Source organism: Papio anubis, chromosome 7 (genome assembly GCF_008728515.1).
Source record: "Papio anubis isolate 15944 chromosome 7, Panubis1.0, whole genome shotgun sequence".
Taxonomy (NCBI): domain Eukaryota; kingdom Metazoa; phylum Chordata; class Mammalia; order Primates; family Cercopithecidae; genus Papio; species Papio anubis.
The window spans coordinates 124,901,967-124,925,312 of record NC_044982.1 but is presented as its reverse complement, the minus strand read 5'-3'; the positions used below and the strand labels follow the sequence as shown (position 1 = coordinate 124,925,312).

The following is a 23,346-nucleotide window of genomic DNA, read 5'->3' as shown; positions in this document are numbered from 1 at the left end:
TGGGCATGGTGGCGTGGTGCCTGTAGTCCCAGCTACTTAGGAGGCTGAGTCAGGAGAATCACCTGAGCCCAGGAGGCAGAGGTTGCAGTGAACTATGATCATGCCACTGCACTCCAGCCTGGGCGACAGAGCGAGACCCTGTCTCAAAAAAAAAAAAAAGTAAATATTTGAGAAAAATATATGTTTGGGAATGGTGAAGAAAAAAATTGCAGGCAGAATGAATTGTAGGAACAAGGGCTTGTATACATAAAAACATGGGATATAGATATAGGAATTTCCAAGCATACAAATCTGGAGAGAGAATTCCAGGCAGAAGGTACAACACGTACAAAGGCTTAGCAGCTTAAGAGCATTGCAGGTTTGGGGAATCACAAATAATTAACTATTGTTATGGACTGGTAAGTGTATTAGTTTCCCAGGGCTGCTGTAACAAAGTACCACAAACTAGGTGACCTAAAACAACAGAAATTTATTCTCCCACACCTGGGGACTAAAAGCCGGAAATCAAGGTGTTGAAAAGGCTACATTCCCTCCGAAGGCTTTACAGGAGAATGCTTCCTTACCTCTTTAAGCTTCTGGTGGCTCTAGGTGTCTTTTGCCTTGTAGCTCATCACTCTAATCTCTGCCTCTGTCTTCACATAGACTTCCCTGTGTGTGTCTCTGTCACTGTGTGCCCTCTCCTCTTACAAGGATACAAGTCATTGGATTTAGGGCCTACTATAATCCAGTATAACCTCATCTTAAACTGATTACATCTGTAAAGACTATTTCCAAGTAAGGTTGTATTCACAGATTCTATCTAGGTGGACATTGATTTTGGGGGGATACTACTCAACCCAGTACAGTAAGCAACATCTGATCATGAAAGATTTTTTATCTTATGCTAATGAGTTTAGGTTTTGTCCTAAAGTAGGCAAAGAAGGGTTCTGGAAGAATTTTAACAGAAGATTGGCATGGCTTCTATGCCTACGTAGAGAATGAATTGGAAGGAAGAGTAAGTAAGATTAGAAGCTGAGAAATTGCCAAGGAAGTCATTGCAATAGCACCATGGAAAGATGATGCAAGCCCAAATTAGTATTATAGCACTAGTGGGGCAGTAGAGAGTTATTTAAAGACCAAAAGTGGGAGCTGGGCCTGAGACATAGTGATACACATCTATAGTCCCAGATACTTAGGAAGCTGAGGTGGGAGGATCACTTGAGCCCAGGAGTTGGAGGCTGCAGTGAGCTATGATTAAGCCACTACACTCCAGCCTGGATGACACAGTGAGATCCCATCTCTAAAAAAAAAATAATTATCATCTTAAAATAAAGACTAAAAATGTAGATGAAGATACCTGCTGGCAGATTCTTTAATAGTATTATTGAAAGATAATGAGGAATTAATTTAGGAAAGTGGCAGTGTAATTAGAGGCAATAGCTATAGTAGAAATAGAAAAAATAATTTGGGCCTCAAGATTGTTCACATACTAACATTTTATGAAATTATTTATTTCCAGCCACGTGTGATGGCTGACATCTATAATCCTAGCATTTTGGGAGGCCGAGGTGGGAGGATCACTTGAAGCCAAGAGGTCAAGACCAGCCTGGGCAACAGAGCAAGACAGTGTCTGAAAAAAAATTTTTGTAAAATAAATTATTTACCCTATAGTGGATCAATTCTTTTTCCTCTTTGGTCCTCTGTAAGAACTTCTATCTCCTATTTAATATGTAGTCAATTCTGCCTTATGTTTTGAATAGTTATTTATGTGTCTGTCTTCCACTAGGCTTTAAGTTCCTTGCAATCAAGAACCGTATCTTTTTCATATTTTATGTCTCCCTAGTTAATGTGCTTTTCACAGTTACTCAATAAATGTGTATTTAATTTGTAACAATGTGTATTTTTAAGATACACCATAATTGACAAGAATCATAAAATTGTATGGCCGAAAGATCCTTAGAAATTCATTTAGTCCAACTTCATCCTTTTCTAGTTGGAAAAACTGAAATCTTTAGGGGTTAAATGATTGCCTAGGGTTTTGACTACCACTTGAAGTTTTTTCCTGTAAGTTATTATATTTTCATATGTATGTGAAACCTCATTATTTTTGAGACAGGATATTGTTCTGTCATCCAGGCAAGAGTGCAGTGGTATGATTACATCTCTCAAGAGATCCTCCCATCTCAGCTTCTCAAGTGGCTCAGACTACAGTAGCCACGTGCCATCATACCTTACTAATTTGTATATTTTTTGTAGAGAAGGAGTTTCGCCTTGTTGCCCGGATTGGTCTTAAACTCCTGGGCTCAAGTAATCCTCCTGCCTTGGCCTCCTCAAGTGCTGGGATTACAGACATCAGCCATCGTGCCTGGCCCTTATTATTATTTTTGTTTTATTATTATTATTTTTTTAGTCATAGTCTCACTCTGTCACCCAGGCTGGAGTGCAGTGGCACAATCTCGGCTAACTGCAAGCTCCGCCTCCTGGGTTCACGCCATTCTCCTGCTTCAGCCTCCCAAGTAGCTGGGAGTACAGGTGCCCGCCACCACGCCCGGCTAACTTTTTTTGTATTTTTAGTAGAGACGGGGTTTCACTGTGTTAGCCAGGATGGTCTCGATCTCCTGACCTCATGATCTGCCCGCCTCAGTCTCCCAAAGTGCTGGGATTACAGGCACGAGCCACCGCTCCCGGCCCCATATTATTTTTAAAGACACAGGATCTCACCATGTTGCCCAGGCTGGCCTTGAACTTATGGGCTCAAGTGATCCTCCTGCCTCACCTTCTGAGTAGCTAGTGAAGCTACAGGCATGCATCACTGTATCCAGCTTTATAAAGTATTCAATTTTTAAAAATTAAGATAACCCCAAATATTATCGTGCTAATTGCCTTTATTTTTAAATTTTAATTTTGGAGCACATGGTATTGTTGCTCTGGAAGAAACATTAACCTTTGCCATTCTCTGTCTGAACTGTAGCCAAAACTCTTCACTCTTCTGTAATTACCTATACCTTATAATTCTCTATTCTTTTTATATGACGGGAGCCCTGTTTTAGTAGTCCTCCATCCTCTCTTTCAGGAGACAAGTTCTTCATTTCAGGGTAAGAGAATATTTCTTTTTTTTTTTTTTTTTTTTTTTTGAGACGGAGTCTCGCGCTGTCGCCCAGGCTGGAGTGCAGTGGCCGGATCTCAGCTCACTGCAAGCTCCGCCTCCCGGGTTCACGCCATTCTCCGGCCTCAGCCTCCCGAGTAGCTGGGACTACAGGCGCTGCCACCTCGCCCGGCTATTTTTTGTATTTGTTAGTAGAGACGGGGTTTCACCGTGTTAGCCAGGATGGTCTCGATCTCCTGACCTCGTGATCCGCCCATCTCGGCCTCCCAAAGTGCTGGGATTACAGGCTTGAGCCACCGCGCCCGGCCCTGTAAGAGAATATTTCATGCATCCAGTAGTCAGAACTGCTGCCTCTGACCTGACAGCATCTGTTTGGCTTTGTCATGGTGCCAGCGTGTGACACTGCCCCTAAGCACGTGCAGAATTGTGGATCAAAATGTTGAACCTTCATTTAGCTCACAGAATTCTATTGAAAAATTACCCAGAGCCAAGTATGAATCATTAAGTATAAAGTGGAAATAATTATAACTCTTTTGCTCTGATATTTGTGCTGTTGCTGGAATTAGTAAGCATTGTATGGAGATTTCAACATTCTAATTATTCTTTAAGATGGGCCTTGTTATACCTGAGACTTCTACTGAATTTATACTATCTCTACCCTTTTGGCCTATTTCAGATAAAGATGGGATATATTTTTCATTTTTTTTTGTTGTGGTTGTTCTGAGACAGAGTCTCACTCTTGCCCAGGCTGGAGTGCAATGGCAGGATCTGGGCTCACTGCAACTTCCACCTTCTGGGTTCAAATGATTCGCCTGCCTCCGCCTCCCCAGTAGTTAGGACTACAGGCGCCCGCCGCCACGCCCGGCTAATTTTTTGTATTTTTAGTAGAGACGGGGTTTCACCGTGTTAGCCAGGATGGTCTCAATCTCCTGACCTCGTGATCCACCCGCCTCGGTCTCCCAAAGTGCTGTGATTACAGGCGTGAGCCACTGTGCCAGGCCATATTGGGAACAGCCACGATGCCCAGCCTGGGATATATTTTTCTAAGAAAAATGTTCCCAATATGGCCGTGCACGGTGGCTCAAGCCTGTAATCCCAGCACTTTGGGAGGCCGAGGTGGGCGGATCACGAGGTCAGGAGGTCAAGACCATGCTGGCTAACATGGTGAAACCCCGTCTCTACTAAAAATACAAAAACTTAGCCAGGCGTGATGGCGGGCGCCTGTAGTCCCAGCTACTTGGGAGGCTGAGGCAGGAGAATGGTGTGAACCCGGGAAGCGGAGCTTGCAGTGAGCCGAGATCGCGCCACTGCGCTCCAGCCTGGGCGACAGAGCAAGACTCCGTCTCAAAAAAAAAAAAGAAAAATGTTCTCAGTATGATTTCCTCATTATTAGCATTCGCTTCATTTTGTCTACCTACCCCAGATTCTTGCCTTATAAGACAGAACTGTATGTTTGTTTTTCTGTGTAGTGGGTTGACCACACAGGTACAGCCTCACAGAAGAAGGCTTTCCGTTCTTCAGGATTGGGACTAGAGTTCAACTCGCTTCAGCACCAGTTGCGAATCCAGGATCAAGAATTTCAGGAAGGCTTTGATGGTGGCTGGTGCCTCTCTATACATCAGCCCTGGGCTTCTCTGCTTGTCAGAGGGATTAAAAGGTAAGAATAAAAATGAATCTGGGCAGTGGAAGATCTTAGAGTGACATAAATTTAATTTAGAAATACAGATTGAAATTAGTTTTCCTCAATCTGGTGATGAGTTATAACACTCGTCAATAAATAGAACTTTGAACATCATATTCATGTTACTGACTTGGTAGTAGTATATTTTAAAATTAATTTTAAAATATTTAAATTGACAAATATAGTGTTAGTTTTTGTACTGATTAGCTTAAAAAACAAACTGAGCTTAAAAATGGTAAGAAACCAAGTCATAACAAAGATAGAAGACTAATTTTTTCATCTTTGGAGGGAAATCTATTGAAAAACCTTCTCTTGGTTTTGTCTTTGTAATATACTACTCAGCAACCTTAATAATTTGATCCTATTTGAAACATAGTTTTGATGCCTATTTACTTATTAAGATACCAGCATAACTGATTTTATTTTCCTGTCCATATATCTAACTATTAATCTGGCTAATAATATTGAGAAACTTTTATCACAAAATCCTTTTCTACAAAAGTAGGGGAAATTGAGATAAGTAGAGGTATTATAGAGCTGAGTTACACCTGTTACTGATGATAATATTTAATAGCTTACTATTCCGTGGTGTCTTGTGTTTTTTCCTTTTTTTTATTTGAGATGGAGTCTCACTCTTGTCGCCCAGGCTGGAGTGCAGTGGCGTGGTCTCAGCTCATTGCAACCTCTGCCTCCCAGGTTCACGCCATTCTCCTGCCTCAGCCTCCCAGGTAACTGGCACTATAGGCACCCAGCACCACGCCCGGATGATTTTTTGTATTTTTAGTAGAGACAGGGTTTCACTGTGTTAGCCAGGATGGTCTCGATCTCCTGACCTCGTGATCCGCCTGCCTTGGCCTTCCAAAGTGCTGGGATTACAGGCATGAGCCACCACGCCCAGCATGTTTTTTTCTTAATTCGGTTTTTAAAAAGTGTTTTTCTTGGCTTTTATTATACATGTAAATGGAAAACTGTAAAGCACAGAAAAGTAGCTAGAAAAAGAAAGATTACCTGTAGTCCCACACCAAGAAACTGCTGTTATTAGCATTTTGGAGTGTTTCTGTTTTTATTTTATTTATTTATTTATTTTTTGAGACGGAGTCTTGTTCTGTCGCCCAGGCTGGAGTGCAGTGGTCTGATATCGGCGCACTGCAACCTCCGCCTCCCAGGTTCAAGCAATTCTCCCACCTCAGCCTCCCAAGTAGCTGGGATTACAGGTGCCTGCCACCACGCCTGGTTAATTTTTGTATTTTTAGTAGAGATGGGGTTTCACCATGTTGGCCAGGCTGGTCTCGAACTCCTGATACCATGATCCGCCCACCTTGGCCTCCCAAAGTGCTGGGATTACAGGTGTAAGCCACTGTGCCTGGTTTCTTTTTCTTTTTTTTTTTTTTTTTGAGACCAAGTTTCACTCTTGTTTCCCAGGCTGTAGTGCAATGGTGTGGTATCAGCTCACTGCAACTTCTACCTCCCGGGTTCAAGTCATTCTCCTGCCTCAGCCTCCTGAGTAGCTGGGATTACACGCATGCGCCACCATGCCCGGCAAATTTTGTATTTTTAGTAGAGATGAGGTTTCTCCATGTTGGTCAGGCTGGTCTCAAACTCCCAAACTCAGGTGACCTGACTGCCTCAGCCTCCCAAAGTGCTGGGATTACAGGCGTGAGCCACTGCGCCAGGCTGTTTCTATTTTTCTTGTGTAAATTGTTAAATGATGAGAGCATGATATATATGTTTGTGTTTTTTTTCTTTCACTTATCATTACAACATATTTCTTTCCCTTCTTATTTCTTTTCTTTTTTTTAGATGGAGTCTCGCTCTGTCACCCTGGCTGGAGTGCAGTGGCGCAATCTCGGCTCACTGCAAGCTTCACCTCCCAGGTTCACACCATTCTCCTGCCTCAGCCTCCTGAGTAGCTGGGACTATGGGTGCCCGCCACCACACCCAGCAAATTTTTTTTTTTTTTTGTATTTTTAGTAGAGACAGGGTTTCATCGTGTTAGCCAGGATGGTCTTGGATCTCCTGATGTCGTGATCTGCCTACCTCAGCCTCCCAAAGTTCTGGGATTACAGGCGTGAGCCACTGTGCCAGGCCATTTCTTACTTTTTTCAATTAGAATTTTATATGCCTGGCAACGTCCCAACTCATTACAGTAAAAATACCTTATATTTAAATAGGATTTTAGTTTTCAAAGCAGTAGCTCTGTGAAATACAGTCATGTGCTGCATAACAACTTTTCAATCAGTAATGGAACACATGTGCAACAGTGGTCCCATAAGATTATAATACTGGCTGGTCATGGTGGCTCACGCCTGTAATTCCAGCATTTTGGGAGGCCGAGGCAGGTGAATCACAAGGTCATGGTGAAACCCCTTTTTTACTAAAAATATAAAAATTAGCCAGGCATAGTGGTGCATGCCTGTAATCCCAGCTGCTCGGGAGGCTGAGGCAGGAGAATTTCTTGAACCTGGGAGGTGCAGGTTGCAGTGAGCCAAGATTGCGCCATTGCACTCCAGCCTGGGTGACAGAGGAGGACTCCAGCTGAAAAAAAAAATTATAATCCCTTATTTTTTTACGGTACCTCCTTTTCTTTTCTTTTCTTTCTTTTCTTTTCTTTTTTTTTTTAGATAGGATATTGCTCTGTTGCCCAGGTTGGAGTGCAGTGGTGTGATCTTGGCTTGCTGCAACCTCTACCTTCCAGGTTCAAGCATTCTCTTGCCTCATTCTCTCGAGTAGCTGGGATTACAGACGTGCACCACCACACCCGGCTAATTTTTGTATTTTTAGTAGAGATGGGGTTTTGCCCTGTTGGCCAGGCTGGTCTCAAACTCCTGATCTCAAGTGATCCACCTGCCTCCACCTCCTAAAGTGTTGGGATTACAGGCATGAGCCACCGTGCTCAGCCTTTACTGTACCTTTTCTATGTCTAGATGTATTTACATATACAAATAGTTACCACTGTGTTCCAGTTGCCTACAGTATTCTGTACAGTAATATGCTGTACAAGTTTGTAACTTAAGAACAAGAGGCTGCCAGACACGGTGGCTCACGCCTATAATCCCAGCACTTTGGGAGGCCAAGGTGGGTAGATCACCTGAGTTCAGGAGTTCAAGACCATCCTAGCCAACATGACAAAACCCCATTTCTACTAAAAATAGAAAAATTAGCTGGGCGTGGTGGCGTGTGCCTGTAATTCTAGCTACTCGGGAGGCTGAGGCAGGAGAATTGCTTGAACCCAGGAGGTGGAGGCTGCAGTGAGCCTAGATTGTCTGGGTGACAGAGTGAGACTCGGTCTCAAAAAAAAAAAAAAAAAAAAAAAAAAAAAGCAAGAGGCTATACCATAGCCTTGGTGTGTAGTAGGTTATACCATCTAGGTTTGTGTAAGTTCAGCTGATGAAATTGCCTAAAGACACATTTCTTAGGACATATCCCCATTGTTAAGCAAGATATGACTATAGATTAGGCCAGTATTATTATAGTCTTTGACAAATGAGGATACTGAAGCAGGCAAAGGTAAAATAGATTGCCCTGAAATATGAAGCTAGTTAATGACAGAAATGGAACTAGAGTTCTGGTTTTCAGAGTGCTCTTTCCTCTCTACTGTTCAGGCTCCAGACATTTCTCTACTTTCCTTAAAGACAAATGATAATCAGCATTTAGGCATAATAATTTCTACTTTGGTAGTTTCACTATTAGATGCCATTTCTCTATTTTGTTAAGGTGCACTACACCTTATCTCCCCTCTTGAAGGTCAGGTTTTCTTGCTTTGGCTCCTAATTGTTTCATAGTTCATGTCTGTAAATGCCTTTAGAACAAGTGCATGGGAATCCGCTTCTGCTTCAGGATGATCAAACCCTTAGATGTCTGTTCTTCTTATAGAGTTTTCTGCAATTTAGGTGTCTTGCTTTTCCAAAGTAGAAAACTAAACAACTTGCCTTCTGCGAAGGGAATCAGAGTGTTTACATTTCTCTCATCCTATTTGGATCTGTTATTCAAATTTTCTCACAGAAGCGAACAGAATGAGCAGCATCTAGTGCACAGTCACTTTATTTTAATCCCACAGAAATAAGGGAGGTGGATTTGCCACATTTGTGGGACCATTTTCCCAGTAATTCTTCAGGTTATTTGGCCTAGAGGGAAAATATACATTGGTCCATTTCCAATATCGTGCACCTACTATGTGCCTGGCACTCTTCCAATTTATCTATGTTGGGAAACCAAGGATATGAAAAATTCATAACCCCATTTTCCATTATAAGAATGGGATAAGAGGGATATATTATCAAGGTACTTTATTTAATTTGATGGGAGGGGAAAGAGAAACATCTTTTTGTAACACCTTGGAAAGTAGCAATTAGCAATTAAGTTCTCCTGAATGCATTCTGTTATTCTCCTTACAGGTTCTTTCAAACTGTTTCACAAGTTGTTTAATAATCCACAAAGAAAACCCTGAATACAATTTAAAAATGCAAATCGGGCCGGGTGCGGTGGCTCACGCCTGTAATCCCAGCACTTTGGGAGGCTAACGTAGGCAGATCACGAGGTCAAGAGATCGAGACCATCCTGACCAACATGGTGAAATCCCGTCTCTACTGAAAATAAAAAAATTAGCTGGGCGTGGTGGCAGGTGCCTATAGTCCCAGCTAGTCAGGAGGCTAAGGCAGGAGAATCACTTGAACCCGGGAGGCGGAGGTTGCAGTGAGCCGAAGTCGCGCCACTGCTCTCCAGCCTGGCGACAGAGCCAGACTCCGTCTCAAAAAAAAAAAAAAGGAAATGGGTGTGGTTCTAACTGAAAGAGTAAAGATAAGCATTTTTATTTACTTAAATTATTTTAAATAATAAATAAAAAGTTACATTCTTGGGAGTTATGTGTAGGTGAGGATTTTTCCATCAGGTTGGAGAACAAATCAACTAATCTTCTAGGGAAAGGTTAGCCTTTGACTCAAGGGCAAGGATTTCCATATCTCTGATATGACTATATGCCTTGAAAATATAGGATTTGTATTGTAGAAGCACCAAGACTGGTGAGGGCTCCAAATCTGAGTTGTAGGGATCAGGTGAAAAGCAGTCAGGAGTTGAGAGAGATGACTTGTCGCTATTCTGATGGAGGAGAAATTAGTGGACAGAGTTTATCCTCAAGCGAAAGGTATTGTCAGAGGAAAGTGTTTTTGGCAAAAGATATTCCTCTTGGTAAGACATCATCTATAGACCTCTTGGTTTAACTGGATAATCTGCTATAGGATTTGTTATATATTATGGGATATTCCAGGAAACTAGAATTTAGATCCTTTCCACTAAATTTTTATTTGTTTTAAGGGTGGAGGGCAGATCCTGGTACACCCCCCACAGAGGACGACTTTGGATAGCAGCCACAGCTAAAAAACCCTCCCCTCAAGAAGTCTCTGAACTCCAGGCTACATATCGTCTTCTTCGTGGGAAAGGTAAGAGCGGTGTGTTCTTCTTTCACTTTTACTTTGTGGAGAGAAGTCATTGACGTTCATCTTCTTTCACTTCCTTCTTTCTTTGGCTTTTTCTTTGTTAAAAGAGACTTTTAATCTTTGTATATGTTTGTTTAGTGGTAAAATCATTGACAGCGTTCAAAGCATTAATCTGTCAGAACAGTGCAAATAAAAATATCAATTTCCAACACAAGAAATCAACTAGTTTTAATTTTTTTATCTGAGAAAATCAACATCTTCTTTACTCTAAAGTTAAAATGACTACTGTAAACTCTGAGATCCTTACATTGGGAAGAACCACCACAAATAGGAATTTTCATTGAGAGTGGCCTAAATAGACACCTACTATTGGATTTGGACACATCAAACTTGATTGACTTAAGCAACGTATTTTGGGAATCACCCCAAGAATACTAACTTTGGATCCTTAAAAAGACTTCTGACCTTTGGGCATCCTGTTTTTCCTTCCTCTTATCCAGCTCATACAGTTGTTTTGAGGGTAGAATAAAAGGACAACTACACAACCATCTTTAAAGGTTTTTAAGAAATGAGGCCCAAAGAATCACTAGGAATAAAAAGTTCATGCTTCCTTAAAAGCACTTTTCTATTTTTTTTGAGACAGAGTCTTGTTCTGTAATCCAGGCTGGAGTGCAGTGGTACAATCTCTCCTCACTGCAACCTCCGCCTTCCAGGTTCAAGTGATTCTCCTGCCTCAACCTTCCAAGTAGCTGGGACCACAGGCGCCCGCCACCACACCCAGCTAATTTTTTTTTTTTTTTTTTTTTTTGAGACGGAGTCTCGCTCTGTCGCCCAGGCTGGAGTGCAGTGGCCGGATCTCAGCTCACTGCAAGCTCCGCCTCCTGGGTTTACGCCATTCTCCTGCTTCAGCCTCCCGAGTAGCTGGGACTACAGGCGCCCGCCACCTCGCCCGGCTAGTTTTTTGTATTTTTAGTAGAGACGGAGTTTCACCGTGTTAGCCAGGATGGTCTCGATCTCCTGACCTCGTGATCCGCCCGTCTCGGCCTCCCAAAGTGCTGGGATTACAGGCTTGAGCCACCGCGCCCGGCCTAATTTTTTGTATTTTTAGTAGAGACAGGGTTTCACCACGTTGGCCAGGCTGGTCTTGAACTCCTGACCTCAAGTGATCCGCCTGTCTTGGCCTCCCAAAATGCTGGGGTTACAAGTGTGAGCCACTGTGCCCGGCCTGAAAGCACACTTCTATTTCAATTAATATGACTGGCTTGTTTTAAAGACATTCATTCTTAAGGTTTTAACCACATTTTGATGTTTGTTTGTTTGTTTGTTTTTCTTGTCACCTATGACTGCGTTACTTTGCTTCCAAAACTCATCACTGCCAAACTCCAATCTGATCCAATGGCGTATAGTAAATCGATTTGTTTTAGGATGAATCTGTGGGGTCCTTGAACCCTGATGGTATGAGGGCAAAGGAAAAATTTTCTAGCTTAACATGTGGATAGTACACTAAGCGAGCCACTCACTAGATTTTTTTGCTAAAATGCAAACAGTTGTGCCAAGTAAATCTCACTGTTTACCTTATGTCTACAAATAGATAATGGAAAAAGTTATTAATGTTTGTTCAGAATTGAAAACAGATTCCTGAGTTCCAAGATCACAAAGAAGGAAATTTATTCACTCCTTTTGTTATTCCTGATTCAGATGTGGAATTTCCTAATGACTATCCGTCAGGTTGTCTTCTGGGCTGTGTGGACCTAATTGACTGCTTGTCCCAGAAGCAATTTAAGGAGCAGGTGAGTAAAGAATACTTTTTTTTTTTGAAATAGAGACAGGGTTTTGCCATGTTGGCCAGGCTGGTGTTGAACTTGTGGCATCAAGTGATCCTCCTGCCTTGGCCTCTTAAAAGTGCTGGGAGTATAGGCGTGAGCCACCACATCCAGCTTGGTGCATATAAATATCTGTATAAAAAGCTATTTCCAGGCTGGGCGCCGGTGGCTCAGGCCTGTAATTCCAGCACTTTGGGAGGCCGAGGCAGGCAGATCACGAGGTCAGGAGATCAAGACCATCCTGGTAACACAGTGAAACCCCGTCTCTACTAAAAATACAAAAATTTAGCCGGGCGTGGTGGTGGGCGCCTGTAGTCCCAGCTACTCCAAAGGCTGAGGCAGGAGAATAGCTTGAACCCAGGAAGTGGAGGTTGCAGTGAGCTGAGGTCCCGCCACTGCACTCCTGCCTGGGTGACAGAGTGAGATTCCTTCTGGGGGGGAAAAAAAAGCTATTGCCACAATCCGGCTAACAAGTATATAGGGTCTTCGTCCCTTACCAAAACCTTGCTTCTTTTGAAGAAACCCTTGATTATCCCTTGAATCATTTTGATTGGGGGGTGGGAATACTGGGATCTGTTATTGCTAATTCTGGAGCTTTTGGTCCAGGCTATTGAACTCATGATAGGCAAATGTATTTGACTCTGATTGCCAGGACTGTGTCATATTTGGGAGGAGGTATGTGTATTTATTTATGAATGTACATATGTATGCATTTATATATTTTTATTTTTATCACTGAAGATTGAACTGATAGGTCGGGCGCAGTGGCTCACACCTGCAATCCCAGCACTTTGGTAGGCCGAGGCGGGTGGATCAGTTGAGGTCAGGAGTTTGAGACCAACCTGGCCAACATGGTGAAACCCCGCTTCTACTAAAAATACAAAAATTAGCCTGGTGTGGTGGCGCATGCCTGTAATCCCAGCTACTCAGGAGGCTGAGGCAAGAGAATTGCTTGAACCCAGGAGGCAGAGGTTGCAATGAGCGGAGTTGGCCCCCCTGCGCTCCAGCGGGGGTAAAAAAGAAACCCTCTGTCAAAAAAAAAAAAAAAAAGAAAGAAAAAGAACAGGCACAGTGGCTCACGCCTGTAATCCCAGCACTTTGGGAGGCCAAGGTGGGCAGATCATGAGGTCAGATCAAGACTATCCTGGCTAACACGGTCAAACCCCATCTCTACTACAAATACAAAAAAATTTGCTGCGTGTGATGGCATGCTCTTATAGTCCCAGCTACTTGGGAGGCTGAGGCAGGAGAATTGCCTGAACCCGGAAGGCGGAGGTTGCAATGAGCCGCGATCACGACACTACACTCAGGCCTGGAGGACAGAGCGAGACTCTTGTCTCAAAAAAAAAAAAAAAAAAGATTGAACTGACATAACTAAAGTACATTTTTGAACAGCAGAGGGAGCTGAAAGACTTTAACTTAATTAGAAAATTCCTGAAATGTAGGACCTTTAAGTTTAGACTCAGAACTAGCAGAAATCCAAAATAATAAAAGTCCATCCTTGAAGCACAAACAGTATGGTTTTCCTGTTCTTTGAACAGTTGCTTTAGATAATAGGGTTTCCACCAGTGTGCTGAAGAAAAAGCTTCGGTTTCATTTTTCTCAGCAAATTCTCTTTCTCAGACTTACTTACCTTTCATTACTGTTATTACTGTCTACTGTTTTCCTTTACTGTTCCCAGCCATTTTACCTTCTCTATTCTTTATTCTTTTTTTTTTTTTTTTTTTTTTTTGGAAACTGGGTCTCACTCTGTCGCCCAGGCTGGAGTGCCAATCTTGGCTCACTGCAACCTCTGCCTCCTGGGCTTCAGTGATCCTCCCACCTCAGGCTCCCAGTAGCTTGGACTACAGGCACACACCACCATGCCCAGCTAATTTTTGTATTTTTAATAGAGACAAGGTTTCACCATGTTGGCCAAGCTGGTCTTGAACTCCTGGCCTCAAGTGAACCACCTGCCTAAGCTTCCCAAAGTGCTTTGATTATAGGTGTGAGCCACTGTGGCCAGCCTACTCACTGATTTTTACTAACACTTGTTATCCCTTTAGATTTATGTCTTTCATTTCCTTGTGAGTTACCTCCTCGGCCTCCTCTGATTATGTGTGCGAGTACAATGCATACATTTTGGTGTGAATTTTGAGTTCCAGCCTTTTATTCTTCCCTTAGTATCTGATCCAGACCTAGGCAAAACCATAGACATCTGGAGGCTATCTATCCCCCACACTCTTGTGCCTGCACTATCCCTCTGAGCCTTTTGCCCATTTTTTTCAATGTCTACTTTCTTCCCCCCCCCTCCCTTTTTTCCCCCAGTCTAGAAGTAATACTATAAAAATATCTTACACTGGTGTAGGCTTTACAGTTTTAGAGATTCACAGTCATTAACAGCTTAGTATAACATACTGCATTATGTTTTCTTCCTGGGATATGTATTTGCATTCTAAAAGAGAACCCAGGAGCATCTGGCAGTGTGGATGATGGTTTTTGGCAAGGGGCCTTGCTTTATTTTCTCATCTATTGATCAAGCAAACCACCACCTGATGCAAGGTCAAATGATTTCAATCTCTAGACAGCCAATCTTCTCTGTGCCACAAATTTGTATAGAGAAGGGTAGGAAACTATAATCCTGATCTGTGGAATATTATGAAGGTTATAGGGATTAGAAATCTAACTAAAACAAGTCTTGTTGATTTCCGAAGGATACCTCTTTTTCATGATACTTCTCCTTGAACTTATATTCTGTCTCATGTCTTGAGGTTGCTTCAAACAGCATGTAGAAGTGCAGGAATCCTCCCATATGTTTCCAGCTAGAGGTGCTGGTAACTCTCTTTATGAATGTCTCTGATATGTAACATTAAAATATAACAGAAGCCAGAAGCCACTAGGCTTCATCAGACATGGGAATCCCATACACATTTTCCCTATGGTTGGTTTTTCTGGAGCTTTTTTCCACTGTTTCTTTTTTTTTTTTTTTTTTTTTTGAGACGGAGTCTCATTCTGTCACCCAGGCTGGAGTGCAGTGGTGCGATCTTGGCTCACTGCAACCTCCGCCTCTCAGGATCAAGCGATTCTTTTGCCTCACCCTCCTCGGTAGCTGGGATTACAGGCACGTACCAGCACACCTGGCTAATTTTTTTGTATTTTTAGTAGAGGCAGGATTTCACCATGTTGGTCAGGCTGGTCTCGAACTCCTGCCCTCAGGTGATCCACCCACATTGACCTCCCAAAGTGCTGGGATTATAGGTGTGAGCCACTGTGCCCAGCCTCCACTGTTTCTTTTCTGTGTTTAAGAGTAGCATATTAATTTATTCAGAATTGATGTTAGCCCAATTTTTGTCTTATTTGTTGAGTAAAGAGTTTATCAATTTTAAAAGTTGTAGCTTTTGGGTTGGGTGTGGTGCCTCACGCCTAGAATCCCAGCACTTTGGGAGGCCAAGGCAGGCGGATCACTTGAGGCTAGGAGTTCGAGACCAACCTGGCAACATGGCAAAACCCCGTCTCTGCTAAAGAAACAAAAATTAGCTGGGTGTGGTGGCGCATACCTGTAATCCCAGCTACTAGAGAGACTGAAAAAAAAAAAAAGAAAAAAGCAGCTTTGGTGTTTGGCTGCCTCTTAGAAAATATCAAGACCACCCTTTGTAATTTACCTGTCTCTGTTTGAGCTAGAGTTCTGTGGTGTAAGAAATGTAGTTGTCGGGCCGGGCACAGTGGCTCACGCCTGTAATCCCAGCACTTTGGGAGGCTGATGCAGGTGGATCATTTGAGGTCAGGAGTTCGAGACCAGCCTGGCCAACATGGTGAAACCCTGTCTTTACTAAAAAACTACAAAAATTAGCCAGGCGTGGTGGCAGGAGCCTGTAATCACATATTCTCAGGAGGCTGAGGCAGGAGAATTGCTTGAACCTGGGGGCGGAGGTGGCAGTGAGCCGAGATTGGGCCACTGCACTCCAGTCTTAGTGACAAGAGCAACATTCTGTCTCAAAAAATAAATAAATAGGCGGTTAAGCTCAAGCCTGTAATCCCAGCACTTTGGGGAGGCCGAGGCAGGCAGGATCATGAGGATGGGAGATCCCGAGACCATCCCGCAGCTGTCACGGTGAAACCCGTCTCTACTAAAAATACAAAAACTAGCTGGGGGCTGAGGTGGTGAGCGCCTGTAGTCCCAGCCTCGAGCTGAGGCAGGAGAATGGTAAGCCGAGGAATGAGCTTGCAGTGAGCTGAGATCCGGCCACTGCATCAACCTGAACAACAGAGCCAAGCTCCATCTCAAAAAAAAATAATAAATAAATAAATAAATAAATAAATAAAAGTTTTTTAAAAATGTAGTTGTTGCGGGTCGCGGTGGCTCAAACCTGTAATCCCAGCACTTTGGGAGGCGAGGCGAGGCTGGGATCACCCAGTCAGGAGATCAAGACCATCCTGGCTAACACGGTGTGAAACCCCATCTCTATAAAAATACAAAAACTGGCTGGGCGGTGGTGAGCCTGTGGTCCCAGCTACTGGGAGCTGAGACGGGAGAATGGCGTAAACCCAGGAGGCAGAGCTTGCAGTGAGCTGAGATTCGGCCACTATACCCCAGCCTGGGCGACAGAGCGAGACTCCGTCAAAAAAAAAAAAAAAAAAAAAATGTAGTTGTCTAATCTGTTATACCAGCCTCATTCTTGTTTCTGAATGAATGAGTTGACAGTTTAGGAATAATGGCTCTTGACTAGCATTTACCAAACTATTCCATGGCATAGGTGATTTCTGAGACACAAATTTGGGAAATATCTTTGGATTAAACAGATCTGTTTACTATAGAACATCTGACAGGCCATAACATGCTAGTGTGGATTATGACTCTATAAGAGGTGGATATAACATGCTTTAATGTTTAATTTATGCTCAAAACTTTGAGCATAAATTAATCCCCCACCCGCACATGCACTACCTATTTACATACTACAGAACTGGTATCATGGTATTTACAGTTTAGGAAGTGCTAGTCTAAGTATGCTTGATTTTTCTTTATTCTCATAGGTCAGCTCACTGAGAGAGAAACATCTAGGAAGTGGTTTCCTAACCTGTGACCTGTGTCTTCCTTCAGTATTTCCATATTCATTTATCACCCCGTTGAATTGCATTTTCTTTGAAAACTAATGTGGATCTAGTAATTTTTATTTCAACTGAAACGAACTTCCTGTGTGACTTGGACCACATTTTACTTTTACATGCTGTTCCTTTTTCTTTTCCCCAAAAAATTCAGTAATTTACTTCTGACCTCACATTCTTGACCTTTCTTTGATAAGTTCAAATACACTAAACTCTCACTATTTTTGGCATGGTGTGATCATTTAGTCCTCTTAAAAAAAGAAAATTGAAAAGGTTTTGTTAGTGGTTGTTTTAAAATCAAGTCACTACACTGTTAAGTGGCTTTAAAAAATATGTGCTTTCCCCTGAGCCGTGAACTAGTCTTCCTTTTATCTTCTAAGACTAGTATGGCCAGCATGACTAATTTGTGCCAGAAACAATTCCACTAGATCCTCAACCCTCAGAGTAATGGCAGAGGATCCGCCTAGAGAAGGTAGAAGTGATATAGAAAAGGCTATGGGTTCAATTCAGGGTAAAAAGGTAGATGAGAGCCATGTCGTTAAAGCTTCTCCTGTGATTCCCCTGGAAGGAACCCATGCCCTTTGCCAGCATTTTATCTGCCAGCAGCAGATGTAAGCTCTCAAAAACAGCAGGGAGGATGTTGACTGCAACAATGCATCAAGGCTGTGGTTTGTAACCTCAATAGTAAGGCAGTTAAAACTTTTTTTTTTAACAAAGACATTTTGATTGCCAAATCCATAACCATTAGCAGCTGTGGTTTGAACAGTTCTCTAGACCTAACAAGTTTTCAAAAAAAAAGTTGAGTTGGTGGCTTTTGTTTCTACGTGTCTGTGTTGTGTTTGTGCTATTTATATCCCTGCCTTCAATAGAAAATCTGATTTGTCTGAAATCTCCAAGGTCATTGATTATTCTATTTCTTCTGAACTGAATCCATTCCTTTCCTGCCAGCTTACTGACCCTTTAGTCTATTTGATCTTACAGCTTTTATAACAGCCAAGACTCTATCTTCAAGGAATTATATGCTGAAGCAGTTATACTGCTGGGTGCCCGTTTCCAATAATTGACAGCAGTAGACTTGTAGTCTTCCAGTAGGGAAGAGAATATTACTTGTTCCTTTTTATAGAAAAAGTATCCTCAGGATCTAGGAGAATTGCTAGAAGAAAAGTAAACAATTTTTAAAAATTAAGAAAAAAAAAAGTATCCAAGCAACATAGACCTTCAGGAAGACTCCAAGTATCACTTCATTTGTGGAAATCATCAGCTTCTATCACCAGTGGATTGTCTGTGAGTCTGAGAGGTGAGAAGTTAGAAAATGAAGGATTTAATAGTGAGTATTCAAGCCAGGCACTGGAATTCAAAATGCAGTCCACAAATTCTCTTTTAAAATATGTGAAAATGTCCCGTCTGTTGTATTGAGAAAATCTGCCAATATATAGACCTCAAAATATTCCAATAACAGCCCTCATCGTGAGGGCTGTTATCTGAGACTCAACAAGAGGAAAAATTGTTATGTTACTAAGAACTAGCTTAACCCTGGACAATTCATTAAAATCACAGCTCACTTGAGATATAGGGAATGTATTTTTGGAATTCTCTTGAAGACTGGACTGGAACTTTGACAGGGTGGGCGCGGTGGCTCACGCCTGTAATCCCAACACTTTTGGGAGGCCGAGGCTGGCGGATCACGAGGTCAGGAGATCGAGACCATCCTGGCTAACACGGTGAAACCTTGTCTCTACTAAAAATACAAAAAATTAGCTGGGCGTGGTGGCACATGTCTATAATCACAGCTACTCAGGAGGCTGAGGCAGGAGAATCGCTTGAACCCAGAAGCTGGAGGTTGTAGTGAGCCGAGATCGTGCCACTGCACTCCAGCCTGGGCGATAGAGTGAGACTCCATCTCAAAAATAAATATAAATAAATAAATACTTGAGTGCCTATTATAAATCAGACACTGTTCTAGACACTAAGGGAAACAAAAGGATGAATCAGCTGTGGATTCTGTCCTCAGACGTTTGAAAGACTTCTAGGTAGATATATATATAAACCAAATATAAAATAAAAAGTGAAACTAACTGTCTTAAGTAAAGACTGTCTCTGAGAAATATAAAGGAGGGAAAGGTTGCTTCTAGCTGGGAAGGATCCCAAAAGACTTTATTTAAAAAGATGGTTTTGAATTAGCTTTGAAGGGTAGTAATGAAACCTATCACTTTTTGATCAGTTATTATGTGCCACGTTCATTATGCTATTTTCTAATCCTTACAACAATTCCAAGCAGGGTGTCATTTCCCCTCCTTTAGGAATGAAATATCATCCCTAAAGTGTCAAAAGAGTTAAATAACTTGTGTAATTTCCCGAGGTGAGGAGTTCGAGACCAGCCTGGTCAACATAATGAACCTCATCTCTACTAAAAATACAAAAATTAGCCAGGCATGGTGATGTGCACCTGTAATCCCAGCCACTTGGGAGGCTGAGGCAGGAGAATTGCGTGAACCCGGGAGGCAGAGGTTGCAGTGAGCCGAGATTGCACCATTGCACTCCAGCCCAGGCAACAGTGCAAGACTCCATCTCAAAAAAAAGTAAATAAATAAAAAATAACTTATGTAATGTCAGTTAATGGTAGAGTTATGATTTTGCTGTTCAAGTGTTCCTACTGAGATGGTAGAAAAGCATATTACAAGGATGAGGAGTAATGGGAGCAAACGCACAGAGGTGAAAAGTTATGGGCCTTGATGGAGAATAATGACAAACCACTTCATTGAAAGAAAAGTGCGAGTATAGAGCAAGCTCTTCCAACCTGTGGCCCGTGGGACGCATGTGGTCCAGGACGGCTTTGAATGAGACCAAACACAAATTTGTAAATTTTCTTAAAACATGATGAGATTTTTTTGTATGTGATTTTTTGTTTTTTTTAAGCTTATCAGCCGTCATTAGTGTATTTTATGTGTGACCCAGGACAATTTTTCCAGTGTGGCCCAGGGAAGCCAAAAGATTGAACACCCCTAGTATAGAGGAACAAGCAGCAAACAAAAAATGAAATGGGCAGTCCCTATGAACCTAATCTGTTTCTGGGACTACCCAATACAAAAAATAATTTAAAAAAATTAAAAAGGGCCGGGCACAGTGGCTCACGCCTGTAATCCCAGCACTTTGGGAGGCCGAGGCAGGCGGATCACTTGAGGTGGAGAGTTCGAGACCAGCCAGACTAACATGGAAAAACCCCATCTCTACTAAAAATATAAAATTAGCCAGGCATGGTGGCGCATGCCTGTAATCTCAGCTACTCAGGAGGCTGAGGCAGGAGAATCACTTGAACCTGGGAGGCAGAGGTTGTGGTGAGTCGAGATTGTGCCATTGCACTCCAGCCTGGGCAACAAGAGCGAAACTCCATCTCAAGGAAAAAAAAAAAAAAAAGAATGAAAAGGTAGGCATTCAAATCTATCAAATGATAGGCATGTCAGTTGTGGGATGGGAAAGAGTATTTTGAAGGTTTTTTTTGAGGCATTAACATGATCTGAGGCTTGCTTGAGGGAAAACTAATTTGGCAGAAATATGGAAGATGAAGTAGAGAGATTCTGAAGATGGGAAGACTAGTGAGAAGACAGTTGTAGTCCAGGATAGAGATATTTGAAAAATCTGTTCTAGGATAAGGCCAGTGGAATTAGGCAAGACAGGAACAATGATGCAAGAGGCTTTATGTAGGTAGAATCAATTACTTGATATGATGCCTTTATTTTGCCTTTAAGTAAACCAAGGCTTAGAGAAAGTGGTCTATTTTGATCTAGAAAGAATATGCTGTAGTCTCGCTGGAATCTGTTCAAGATTTCTTGGTTTGTCATCTAGTCTACCATGTAAACCAAGTGGCAACTTATCTTCCAATTTAAGATATTATTGGCCAGGCATGGTGGCTCACGCCTGCAATCCCAGCACTTTGGGAGGCTCGGGTGGGCAGGTCTTGAGCCCAGGAGTTCAAGACCAGCCTGGGCAACATGGTGAAATCCCATCTCTACAAAAAATACAAAAATTAGCTGGGCATGGTGGCATGCACCTGTAAACCCAACTACTAAGGAGACTGAGGTGGGAGGATCCCTTGAGCCGGGGAGGCAGAGGTTGCAGTGAGCAGATTGTACCACTGCACTCCAGCCTGAGTGACAGAGTGAGACCCCATCTCAAAAAAAAAAAAAAAGAAAAAAAAAGATGCCGGGTGCAGTGGCTCACTCCTGTAATCCCAGCACTTTGGGAGGCCATGGCGGGCAGATCACGAGGTCAGGAGTTCGAGACCAACCTGGTCAATATGATGAAACCCCATCTCTACTAAAAAATAAAAAATAATCTGCCGGGCGTGGTGGCAGGTGCCTATAATCCCAGCTACTGGGAAGGCTGAGGCAGGAGAATCGCTGGAACCCGGGAAGCGGAGCTTGCAGTGAGCAGATTGCACCACTATACTCCAGCCTGGGCGACAGAGTGAGACTCTGTCTCAAAAAAACCAAAAAAACAAAAAAACATTTATTATTGCTTGGAATATTATATAATCATATTCATTAATTATTTATTAACTATCTGTCATGTGCCAGGCACTGTGTTAAATACTAAGGATCCAGAGTTTTAACAACATTATTCCATCCCCTCTAGATCTTTAAGTATATTAGATGAAACTGAGACAAGAAAACCCAACCATAATAATTATCACATGAATACTGGAATATATGAAGGAAGGGACCTGTTAACTTTGTATGGCTGGAAGTGGGATGGGAGGGGGAATATAAAGGAAGCCTCTAAAAAAAACAAAACAAGGCCGGCGTGGTGGCTCAAGCCTGTAATCCCAGCACTTTGGGAGGCCGAGACGGGCGGATCACGAGAGGTCAGGAGGTCGACCATCCTGAAGCTTAAATATGGTGAAACCCTGGCCCCTACTCGCTAAAAAAATACAAAAACCAGCCAGGCTGCAGGCATGGTGCCTGCAGTCCCAGCTACCGAGGCTGAGGCAGGAGAATGGCTTAAACCCGGAGGCGGAGCTTGCAGTGAGCTGAGATCCGCCACCGCACTCCAGCCCGGGCTTACAGAGCCAGACCCGCTTCAAAAAAAAAAAAAAGAAAAAAAAAAATCAGCCAGGCACGGTGGCTCACGCCTGTAATCCCAGCACTTAGGAGGCCGGGCATGGTCACGCAGGTCAGGAGTTCAAGACCAGCCTAGCAGCATGGGTGAAACCCCTGTCTCTACTAAGGATGCAAAATTAGCTGGCGCGGAAACACGCCAGCACTTTGGGTCGAGATCGGCGGACATTTGCGGTCAGGAGATCGAGACCATCCTGGCTAACACGGTGAAACCCTCTCTACTAAAAATACAAAAAATACATGGTGAGTATACTGGGAATCCTTAGCTACCGGGAGGTGAGGTAGGATATCGAAGGAATGGGAGGCAGGCGGAGCAGAGTGAGCCGAGATCACGCCACTGCACTCCAGCCTGGGCGACAGAGCGAGACTCCGTCTCAAAAAAAAAAAAAAAAAACAAAGAATACAAAATTAGCTAGGCATGGTGGCAGGCGCCTGTAATCCCAGCTACTCGGGAGGCTGAGGCAGAGAATTGCTTGAACCTGGGAGGCGGAGGCTGCAATGAGCCGAGATCGCGCCACTGCACTGTAGCCTGGGCGACAGAGCAAGACTCTATCTAAACTACAAAAAAAATCTCAGATGTTACTCTCTGAAGTCTTCCCTGACCCCAGCCCATTTCCTCCCTAACAGGATTAATTTCCTTCTTTGGGCTCCTACTGTGTTCATACTTTCATTAGTGCTTTTTTGTTTGTTTTTTAATTTATATGTTGACATGTAGTTCTTTAGGTGACCATCTATGCCTTTTTTATTTATTTATTTATTTATTTATTTATTTATTTATTTTTGAGATGGAGTCTCGCTCTGTCGCCCAGGCTGGAGTGCAGTGGCCGGATCTCAGCTCACTGCAAGCTCCGCCTCCCGGGTTCACGCCATTCTCCGCCCTCAGCCTCCCGAGTAGCTGGGACTACAGGCGCCCACCACCTCGCCCGGCTAGTTTTTTTGTATTTTTTAGTAGGGACGGGGTTTCACCGTGTTAGCCAGGATGGTCTCGATCTCCTGACCTCGTGATCCACCCGTCTCGGCCTCCCAAAGTGTTGGGATTACAGGCTTGAGCCACCGTGCCCGGCCTTTTTTTTTTTTTTTAATAAGGAGTCGCACTCTGTTGCCTGGCCGGAGTGCAGTGCCACGA

General features: G+C 42.9%; 1 protein-coding gene across 6 annotated transcripts in view; it reads left to right on the top strand.

The window, feature by feature from the left end:
* Positions 1-23,346, top strand: part of TRIP4 (thyroid hormone receptor interactor 4) — a 76,163-nt gene that overhangs the window by 32,999 nt on the left and 19,818 nt on the right. For 5 of the 6 annotated variants that reach the window (XM_031669236.1, XM_017960695.1, XM_021941747.1 and 2 more), the window contains exons 9-11: positions 4,555-4,742; positions 10,077-10,201; positions 11,897-11,988. In XM_031669236.1, the coding sequence (XP_031525096.1) occupies positions 4,555-4,742; positions 10,077-10,201; positions 11,897-11,988 (405 nt within the window). Of the gene's footprint in view, positions 1-4,554; positions 4,743-10,076; positions 10,202-11,896; positions 11,989-17,034; positions 18,795-23,346 lie in introns of those variants that run through there. The other variant, XM_021941746.2, reaches the window with a different exon arrangement.